At 46.1% G+C, this 11141-nt stretch overlaps 1 protein-coding gene across 1 annotated transcript in view; it reads right to left on the reverse strand.

Annotated features, from left to right (window-relative positions):
• Nucleotides 1-4978: 4978 nt before the first annotated feature.
• LOC128533166 (arf-GAP with Rho-GAP domain, ANK repeat and PH domain-containing protein 1-like) overlaps nucleotides 4979-11141 on the reverse strand; it is an 81637-nt gene continuing 75474 nt past the window's right edge. The window contains exons 29-34 of the mRNA XM_053507419.1: nucleotides 10687-10769; nucleotides 10492-10551; nucleotides 8687-8750; nucleotides 8347-8511; nucleotides 6189-6228; nucleotides 4979-5761 (exon numbers count right to left, since the gene is read on the reverse strand). Of these exons, the coding sequence (XP_053363394.1) occupies nucleotides 6211-6228; nucleotides 8347-8511; nucleotides 8687-8750; nucleotides 10492-10551; nucleotides 10687-10769 (390 nt within the window). The 3' untranslated portion in view covers nucleotides 4979-5761; nucleotides 6189-6210. The remainder of the gene's footprint in view (nucleotides 5762-6188; nucleotides 6229-8346; nucleotides 8512-8686; nucleotides 8751-10491; nucleotides 10552-10686; nucleotides 10770-11141) is intronic.

Here is an 11141-nt window from a genome sequence, read left to right on the forward strand (position 1 = left end):
GTGCAGCACACCAGATGTGGAAAGAGTAATAAAATGTTGTACTTAAGTAAAACTACTGTTACTTTAGTGAACTTTTACTGAAGTACAAGTAAAGTTACCCTCATAAAAATCTACTCAAGTAAAAGTAAAAAGTAGATCAATAAAAATTAACTCAGAGTAAAAAAAATTTTTACCCATCAATCAATCAATCAGTGCAGTGGTTTCCGGGGTGCAATTTTTTTTCCTTCCCCGTTGTATACTCAGCAAAAAAGAAGCGTCCTCTGACTTTCACCTGTTTTTACTTTCAGTAAACTTAATGTGTAAATATTTGTATGAACACTAAAAGAGTCAACACCATAAGACATAAACTAAAAATGTTTCCCAATGTGTCCCTGAATGAAGGGAGGCTCAAAATCAAAAGTACCGGTCAGTATCTGGTGACCACCAGCTGCTTGAAGTACTGCAGTGCATCTCCTCCTCATGGGCTGCCTATTGCGGACAGTCTGAGCACTGATGGAGGGATCGTGTGTTCCTGGTGTGACTCGGCCAGTTGTTGTGGCCATCCTGTACCTGTCACGCGGGTGTGATATTCGGATGTACCCATCCTGTGCGGGTGTTGTTACACGTGGTCTTCCACCGCGAGGATGATCGGCCGTCCTTCCCGTCTCCCCGTAGCGCCGTCTTAGGCGTCTCACATGGCGGACATGGCGATTTATCGCCCTAGCCACATCAGCGGTCCTCATGCCTCCCTGCAGCATGCCTAATGCACGTTCACGCAGATGAGCAGGGACCCTGGGCGTCTTTCTTTGGGTGTTTTTCACAGTCGGTAGACAAGTCTCTTTAGTGTCCTGCGTTTTTAGAACTGTGACCTTAAACGCCTACTTTCTGTAAGCTGTTAAGGTCTTAACGACCATTCCACAGGTGCATGTTAATTAATTGATTATGGTTAATTGAACATGCATGGAAAACATTGTTTAAACCCTTTACAATGAAGATCTGTAAAGATATTTGGATTTTTACAACATTATTGTTGACATACACAGTCCTGAAAAAGGGACGTTTCTTATTTTGCTGTGTGTGTGTGTGTGTGTGTGTGTGTGTGTGTGTAATATAATGTGATGTTATGAGCTTGGTGTAAAATTGTGAATATTTTTTTTAGGATTAAACATTAAATCCAGAAATAAACACTTAATAAACACTTCACCTGACCATCACTGCCGTGTGTTTGTGTTTTCAGGCTCCTCGGGCGGCTCCTCTCGCTCCATCCATTCTACTATACATTCAGTGAAATGATGAACTTGAAAGGAGCTGGAGGCCAGTGTTAAAATCATGTACACACACACACACACACACACACAGAAAGCCTACTTACTGTGTTGTGTTGTTGTGTGTATGATTTGAGACACCAAATTGTTTTGTCCTTCACTTGAGGGTGCTTCACACACATGCTGATGAGGACACACACACACACACACACACACACCGTGTGTTCTAAAGTATTTACCCCCTTCCTCCGAGGAGGAGGGGTTTGGGTGCTGATGTCACTGCACGGTCTCTCCCATAACCCCGATAATAACGTCCTAATGACGACTTTCTAATTAACCCACCGTCCTGGTCTTCATGTTGAAGTCAAGCAAAAAAGTTTCTAAAAGTTCATGAGAACTTGTTTTGGTGCCTGAATCCAGGGTGTCATTAGTTTTGGGTTTTTATAAACAGTTTAACCCGTGTAAAATCCCAGACTGTGTGAGGAAGCCCGCTGTGTGTCTGAAGGTGAAGTTCTCTGATCATCAGCTGTAATGAGGAGGTTCTTCAGAAAGTCAGGGAACCTGAGATGTGAGGTTTAAACCCACATGTTTTTGTGACTCACTCGCTGGTGTTTCTGTCCGAGTCTCAGGAAGTGTCTCTCGTCTCCGCCTACACACTCAGCAACCAGGACACAGCAACGCCATTACTGCTGTGTGTGTGTGTGTGTGTGTGTGTGTGTGTGCGAGAGGGAGAAAGATCCTTTATGATGATGTGAAGGAACGCCCAAACTGAAAAGTCTTTTGTATGTGAGAGTGACAGACCAGTGAGACGAGGCAGGTGTGTGTCCTGCTGCTTAAACACGATGATGATGATGATGATGATGATGATGATGTTTAGTGTGTAACATACATTTAGGCATTTAGCAGACGCTCTTATCCAGAGTGAAGTTTCCCTTTCTGGAGAGATCCTCACACTGGTTTACTGAGTTACTGACTAATGTGACTAGTCCATCCTCATGACTTCAGAAGAACGAATCGTGAACATGTTTATCTGGAAGCATTATTTTGTTATCTAAGCTATTAGTAAGCGGGCAGCACGGTGGTGGAGTGGTTAGCACTGTGGACTTGGTGTCTCAGAGGAGGTCAGACGGTGGAGCAGCCGGTCAGGAATCACACACCGCTGGAGGTCGAGAGTGGAACCTGATTGTGACGCTATAACATCGGTTCCACACTCCAGCCTGGCAGGAGGGCGAGTCAAAAGCGGGCACTAGAACACTTCTGTGTTTCCTGCAGTGCCGTTCCTCCAGCAGCTCCTCCACACCTGCAACATCATCAACAGGAAATACAGCAGCGTCTCATCCAGTCGTCTCCATCCTCCTCATCCCCTCTCATCATCCTCTCCTCCCAGTCCCCCCTCCATTCCACAGTGTCTGTCTCTTCCTTCTCTTCTTCTCCTTTCCACTCCCCCCCCCACCTCCTCCTCCTTCTTTGACATTTCAAAGCGAGCCATTTCAGCGGCGCTGCTATCACACAACTCAGCTAAATTGATGAGGAAAGAGAAATGGCATCCTTATAAAAATAATAAGAACGTTGTTGCTATGGGGATCAGTGAATTCTGCAGCACTAATGAGGATGACTCGATGTTACAGAGGGGAAAAACCCACAGACCAGAGCCCGGATCCAGCTAATGGACAAGATTGCATCAATTAGAGATATTTTATACTGAGAGAGAAAACACGAGAGAAAGAAAATGATCACAAAGAGTCGTGGGAGACGCAACGGGTTGGGATCCTCCATTAGAGCTCAATGTTCTCACTGAGGAGCATCAGAAAAATGACCTCCATAGTGTGGAACAGCTCAGGGCAGAGACATGGACACAGGACAATACAGAGCGCGTGTGTGTGTGTGTGTGTGTGTGTGTGTGTGGCGATTCAGATGAACATATGAAGATCAGTCTGTTTAAGTTCTCGAACACACTCCGTGTTTCTCCAGGAACAGGTGTGTGATACTGAGACACATTAATTACACACAGTCGAGTCCATTCTGCTCGTCGTCTCACTTCTGATAGGAACTGAAGCAGAACTGTGGGTTTAGGGGGGTGAATACTTACGCAGAAAGACACACCATTTTACAATTTCTCTTTAATCCTTCATGCTGACACACCTCAGTGTGCTTCATGGCCTAAAGCGGACAAGAGATTTCGCACGCACGCACGCACGCACGCACGCACGCACGCACGCACGCACGCACGCACGCACGCACGCACACACACACACACACACCTTGCTGTCAAATCAGTTTGGCGGTGGTAACTTCAAACCATATAAAGCTTCTGAAATCTCCTGAAGCTCTGTGTGTGTGTGTGTGTGTGAACAATAGCTAACACATTAGGAATTAGGAGCTGAGACATGACTCATCTGTGCATTGTCATCCTATTTATTACACTCGCATTATTTTCTTTAAGAACTGATGGTTATTTTTATAATAATTGATTATATAATAAACGTCCCAGTCCGACTGTCCAGGAAACAGACATCACATCACATCACATCTCCTCTATCACAAACGCTTTTTAAATCAGTTCCTGGTGAAACACACACACACACACACACACGGCAAGCACCTGCCCCGCCCTGAGTTTGTGACGAGGCCGCCCCTGTAGATGATGTTCATGACTCATTGAGGTTCTGTTAAATGGATCATGGTTCATGGTCCAGCTGTAGAACTTTCCCCAAGCGTACGGTCTGACCAGAGTTTCAGTGAAAATGAAAAACATCTGTAAAGCCAGCTGTTCTTAAAGTGAGTCTCGTGTGAGATGGTGTTTAGGTATTTTATGTGAACGTGTGTAACTGATGACGTGTGTATAAGCGCAGGGTGTTTCCTGATGTGTGACCTAAAGACGCTTCCACTGAGGAGTCATGAAGATGTTCTGGAACGCGACGGCGTGTGACTGCAGCCGCTCTGATCGTGTAAGGACCGAGACAGATTCGTACCCGAGTCTCCATCAGTGAACAGTGTGGAGCCTCTAAACAGTCTAAAACACACTTCCTGTAGGATCTCACTCACCCAGATGAGGATGGGTTCCAGTTGGAGTCTCAAGACTCCTCTCAGGATCTCTTCCTCATGATGTCTCGGGGAGTTTTTCCCTCGGCAGTCTTATGTGTATCCCATCACTGACTACAAACCAGCACACACACACACACACACACACACACACTCCCACCCAGCACACACACACACACACACACACACACACATTCTGCTCCGGAGTGTCTGAATGACCTCCACTCTGGTGTCCAGTCCAGTCACTGACTCAAAACCAGCTTATTAGAGCAGGTCGTCCCAGCGCTGCAAGTCTCCCTACAGCTCAAACAGGCTGACAGGGGGCGCCATTTCCACAACACCTTACTTCTCCAGAGGACACGGAGGAAGGTGAGATGTTTCTGCTGTTTGAAAGAGAGTACTGACGCACCTCAGCTTCTACACACGCGCATCTCAGTCCAGGGAGCTCAGGAGTGAATCTCACTGTTAATGAGGAAAGACGCTTCCTCTCGTGTCTTGGGTTAAACTGCTGGTAAATTTCAGTCACTCACCACACTGAGCCCCTCCCCCTCCCCCTCCTCCCCCTCCTCCTCCCCCTCCTCCTCCCCCTCCCCCTCCCCCCCTGGTAAGATTTATCAAAAGATAAAGTTAATAAACGTTAATGAACCGGCGGAGCTCGCGGCCGGGTCCACAAACTTACACACCAACAGAAACACCTTACAGTCGTCTGTTTTATTTTTAAATCTTGTTATATTATAGAAATTATATACACACTATGTGTACAAGGACTGTGCATTCATTCATTCTTTCATTTTTAAAATATAATAAGACTATATAATAACTTTTAATTCAATCAATTTACATTAAGTAAAACTAATTACACTTTCTGTAACAGATAAAATACAAACATGGAAATGAAGCAGTGGAGGAATGTGAAGTACAAAAATCAGATGTCTCAGAACGTGTGATTTTAGGAAACTGCTGTGAACCAAAAATTAAAATAAATAATTTAATAAACAAAGGATTAATGTGAAGAGACAGGAATACAGAGAGAGAAAGAGAGAGAGAGAGATGTTAATGATGAGAGGTTAATGAGTCCTTACAGCTTGTCCTGCAGCTATCGAGTGTTTTATTGTGGATTAAACTTCTGTCCAGAGTTAAATGGGATTAAAATTAAAAGTGGTGTAACGACCGCTCGTCTCTCACACAGCGCGACACGGCCCACGCTCCACCGAGTCAGGAAACTTCACATTGGCCCACCCAACACTTACGATATCCAGGAGAACTTTCCACAAGGACGTGTCCCACGGTGCAGCCGCAGGAACTCACGACAACAAAAGGTTCTGGGTTTAAAGTCTACAAAGTCTCTAAGAACAGCTGGGGAACTTTCCAGAGGGTCACATGTGGGGTAAACATCGATATCAGGATCCTTCCACCACGTCTAGACTGAATCCAGCGTCTGATTGGTTCATGTGTTCTGGAATGTTCTTCATCTTCTGTGGAGACAAAAGAAAAGAAAAAAAACTCATCAAGTTGGTTTTGTTATTTGTTACTCTCATTGTGAAAGTGAGAAAGTTCTCATTAGTGCCCTGTAAAGGAACACCACCTGGAACACGACTGTACATTAATGATCCACAGAAGATAATCTCACTCCGCCCTCTTATCCTAAACCCCACTCACGCTGTAATCACATCATTATGTATAAAACCCTCTGGAATCAGGGAAACTCTACAGGATCTCCCGAGACACACGTCCCTCCGTGTGAAAGTCTTCACAAACACACGATCCATGAGTCCACCATGTGCCGTGTGTGTGTGTGTGTGTGTGTGTGTGTGTGTGTGTGTGTCTGCGGTGTTTCCCTTCAGGTTATAGATGACAGACAGTTCTAAGCCCTTCATGTGGAGTTGGTAGATGTTCCCTCACCTCAGGCAGAGTCACTGCAGCATCACAGGTTTCGGAAGAGCTGGAGAGAGAAGGCAGGTTTAGGAACAAATCAGTTATTTAAAGACTTTTACAGAAAATAAATCTCAATGAACAGAAAGCTGAAGCAGCGTGGCCCCTCAGGCATGGCCCCTCAGGCGTGGCCCCACAGGCGTGGCCCCACAGGTGTGGCCCCTCAGGCGTGGCCCCACAGGCGTGGCCCCACAGGCGTGGCCCCACAGGCGTGGCCCCACAGGGCCTCGGACATGGGTGAGCCTCAGGGGGCCCATCGGTTTACTGCTGTATGACTGATAATCAGTGACGTTCAGTTCACCGGGCGGGGTGTTGGTGTCGTGGCCGATCGAGTGTTTTATTCGAGACATTTCAGATTCACTCGTCAGTCTGAGGTATTTAACTGTTTGTGACGTTTCTGTGGCCAAAAATGTATAAAAATATAATATTACTAAAACACAAAAGATAAAATAAAGGGAGTCACTTCACCTCCAGCTCATCAGTGTCTTTATACACACAGACACACATCAATGACCTCACACCCCGTCCTGTTTAAAAACACTTCACACCCAGTCGTGTTATAACCAGTTAATGACCAGTTAAAACTTACAAAGCCCCAAAGTTATGGAATAGTCTTCCAAATAGTGTTCGGGACTCAGACACAGTCTCAGTGTTTAAGTCCAGGCTAAAAACCTATTTATTTAGCCAAGCATTTTTATAAATAGATTTGCCATAGGTAAAGGAGCAGATCTGGGGGACTCATGGACGTAGAGTATTATGGTGAACTGGTATGTTTGGATGCTGTCTTCCTCACTCTCATTGATCACTCAGGTTTGCTGACGGTGAGGTGATTGGTTGCTTTACATCTCAGTTCCCCCTCATGTTTGTGTTTCCTTCTGGCTCCTCCCTTTTAGTTATGATGTCATAGTTAGTCCTGCCGGAGTCTCTGCTTGCACTCTACAGTTAATATACATTCACATTATACATTGTGTGACTGTGACCATACCTAACTGTTATCTCTCCTCTTCTTCTGCTCTTTCCACTTCTCTCTCTTCTTCTTCTCTCTCTTTTTCCCCTCTACCTGTCTCTCTCTCTCTCTCTCTCTCTCTCTCTCTCACAATCTCACTACACATGTCTCTCCTGAGCTGCCAGTGATCCAGACCCCCTCTGTCCCCTGGACCTGTCCGACTCGTCCTGGTGTCCCTCTTCTGGTTGGGGATCTGGTCACATGGACGCCCCGTGTGGTCTGTCTGGGATGCGTGTGGTGACTGGGGACGGTTCCACTTTCCCATGAAGACGGTCCTGTCCTCAGCTGGTGCAGACAGCTGTTCTCTGAGGACTCGTGACTGCAGTCACTCCATAGTTCAGGACTGGAGTTTCCTACAGTCTACCTGAGCCTCCAATAACCAACTGGACTCCATATGAACTTCTCCACATCTCCTGTTATACTGAACTTCCAGCCTCCTAACACACAGTATGAGTGCAGATCAATCCCTGCTATCTGTTATCACCCAGATGAGGATGGGTTCCCTGTTGAGTCTGGTTCCTCTCAAGGTTTCTTCCTATTACCATCTCAGGGAGTTTTTTCTTTTCACTGTCGCCGTCGTCCTCTGCTCGTTCTTCAGGAACGATCTTATCATTTTGATTTATACACACTTACATTCCATACAGACTTAAATTATTCTTTTGATTGAGTAAAGCTGCTTTGTGACAATGACAATTGTTAAAACACTATACAAATAAAATTGAATTGCACTGAACCATGAATGTCACATTATAACCAGTTAATGACCTCACACCCCGCCGCGTTATAACCAGTTAATGACCCCACACCCCGCCGCGTTATAACCAGTTAATGACCCCACACCCCGCCGCGTTATAACCAGTTAATGACCTCACACCCCGCCGCGTTATAACCAGTTAATGACCCCGTGGCAAAGTGAGCTGCAGGTGAAGTGTATTCCTCTTGAAAGGTGAAGTGAATCACTGCAATGGGGGCTGATGGGTAATCACATAGCCTCTTTGGAAACAATGAGGTCACTGTTATATGTATAGTGTAGGACAATGGGTGGGGCTTAAGAGGATGAATCTGCTCTGTGATTGGCTGTTTGGTGACCCATGGGCCCTTGTGATTTGCTCAGAAACTCACGGCGAGGGGATCGACGGAGAAAGCAGCCACACTGTTCCTCATCTCACTCTCAGTACCGCGCAGAGGAATTAGCGACACACTACCGAGACGAGAGTCCAGCGGGGGGGAGGACCGAGGGACGGGACGGGACTTTAACCACTCTGCTGGCCACAGCAGACCTGCATGCTGAGAGAGAGAGAGAGAGAGAGAGAGAGAGAGGATAAAATTAGGGAAAATAATAGTTAGTAGAAAAAAAAACAAGAGACAGACAGGAGAGAGAGAGAGAGAGAGAGAGAGAGAAAGAACACGTTAATGTGTGATGAGAAATGACCAGAGAGAAAGAGAGAGAAAGTGCACTAACCTGTATACTGAGAAACGTAGCGACCCACTCTCTCATCTCAGTCTGAGTGTCACAGCACAGATACCTGCACACACACACACACACACACACGTCCTTAATTTGTACACTCTTTCTTTCAGGTGTTTTGTTTCCTCTTCCTTTCTGAGTAACGTTCCATCTCACAGTTTATATCTGTATTTATTGTGTCGCTCTTATCGAGGCTCCTGCAGTCTGGGGTCAGAATATCCTCAGGTGATCCCGTCCGCCCCAGGGAACGCCTCCTCCCTCTCACCCCTCCCTCCCTCCCTCCCTCCCTCTCTCTTCCTATTAACTCTCTTTATCAGTAACTTTTCAGTACAGGACCGTGAGGATGGACTAAATGCTCTGACGTCTGTGCTGTAATCCTGTGAAGGCCGTGTGCATCATGAGAGCAGGAAATTTTTAGGGTTTTGGTAAGAGTGTGTGTGTGTGTGTGTGTGTGTGTGTGTGTGTGTCATTGTCCTTTTTACTTTCTCTCTCCACACGAATGCTCAGACTTTCAGTAGAAACTGAACAATAAAGTGTCCATGAGACGGTGAGAGGTACGGTAATTTACCAGACAATGAGCTGTTCGTCTCCTCCGACTGAGATAATGAGCGGTTTCCATGGAAACGCACACAACAACATCACATAGTTTGGACAGAATGCAGACCACAATGCTACACAACAATACAGCATGATTAACACACACACAGACTGCGGTGACATCATTACCCTCGGTGTGGGAGTTCTGAAGGTGGAATGTTTAATTAGACACCAGTTAGACCTGAGCGAGTGATCTGATTGGACGAGAGGCGTTGTTCCCAGAGTGCTGATAACAGACAGTAACAGCACTGTGAGGGGTGACTCTCTGTATGAGTGGGCGTGTCCCAGGTGTTGTCCAGTGGTTAATGACACTAACTGTGTGTCTCAGCGTGGGTGAGAGTAGGTCTGTACTTAGTGTGTCCACTTTCAGTAAGAACACACATCTGATAAGGTTATGGCGTCTTAAACAACACGCCGTCTCTGCACTCATCACTAACGCCTAGCTACAAAGCTAACTAGCCTCTAACACAAGGCTGAATCCCAAATCGCTCCCCAGTTCCTCCAGGCGCTGCAGAATGTGTGTGTGTGGGCGGAGCCAAATCACTGGTTAAATAAAGAAATTAATCATAATCTGCTGATAATAAACCGTTCGTGATGCGCCTGTTGTATAAAACTGTTGTATAAAAGCGATATCGCACTCGAGGGCGTGCTGTTGTGCTAAATATCAGCAGAGTCTCTCATGCCGAAGACCAAATCACAGCCGTGCTGATATTCAGTACAACAGCACCATCAGTGAGATATCGCTTAAACACGTCTCAGAGGAGTGGAAAAGAAAACGAACAGAGCAAACGAGTGAGTGAGTTTATATAAAGTTTCCTTTAAATCTCCTCAACACTGAGGACGAGAGAAGGAACAGATGAGAGGAATGAAGAGAGAAAGAACAGAAAAGAGAGCTAGAGGAAAAGAGTTATTTAGAGTTTTAAAACGAACAAATAAAAGAAAATGAGGAGCCAGTAGTGGAGTCCTGCTGCTGATCGTAACCATTTCAGAAACATATAAAGGAGGTGATTAAGAGGAGTTATAACAGACAGATGCCCTTCCTGTGACCTTGACCCTGTCTGGATCAGAAAGCCAAAATCTCATCAGTTGATCTGTAATAAACACTCTGAATATCAGAGACACGTTAGATATGTAGCATTGGTAAAAGTATTTACCCCCTCTGAAAACACACACACACACACACACACACACACAGTGCTTACCACTGCTGCTTGTCCTGTTTCTCAGGCTTCTCACTTTCATACACCAGGGTCAGACCCCAACTACAGACACGGAGAGAGAGAGACAGAGAGAGACAGCAGACGGTCAGTTAGACAGGGAAAATGAACAAGACAGTACTCTGCTGCCTCCTGGTGGAGATGAGTGGAACTGAACACTAGCAGCCACTCTGATCTCACCATGTTGGTGGGCGGAGCTTCTTCTTTATCCCCTGATAGACTTTCAGACACTTTACAGGCCACTCCTTCTCCGCCCGATTACTCTGTACAGAGAGAGAGACAAAGGGACACAGAGAGAGAGACAGAGAGAGGCAGAGAGACACAGAGAGGCAGAGAGACACAGAGAGACAGAGAGAGAGACACAGAGAGACAGAGACAGAGACACAGAGAGAAAGAGAGAGGCAGAGAGAGGCAGAGAGACACAGAGAGAGAGACACAGAGAGACAGAGACAGAGAGAGAGACACAGAGAGACAGAGACAGAGAGAGAGACACAGAGAGACAGAGACAGAGAGAGAGACACAGAGAGACATAGAGAGAGACACAGAGAGACAGAGACAGAGACACAGAGAGACAGAGAGAGGCAGAGAGAGGCAGAGAGACACAGAGAGAGAGACACAGAGAGACAGAGACAGAG

Source organism: Clarias gariepinus, chromosome 11, assembly GCF_024256425.1.
Source record: "Clarias gariepinus isolate MV-2021 ecotype Netherlands chromosome 11, CGAR_prim_01v2, whole genome shotgun sequence".
Taxonomy (NCBI): Eukaryota; Metazoa; Chordata; class Actinopteri; order Siluriformes; family Clariidae; genus Clarias; species Clarias gariepinus.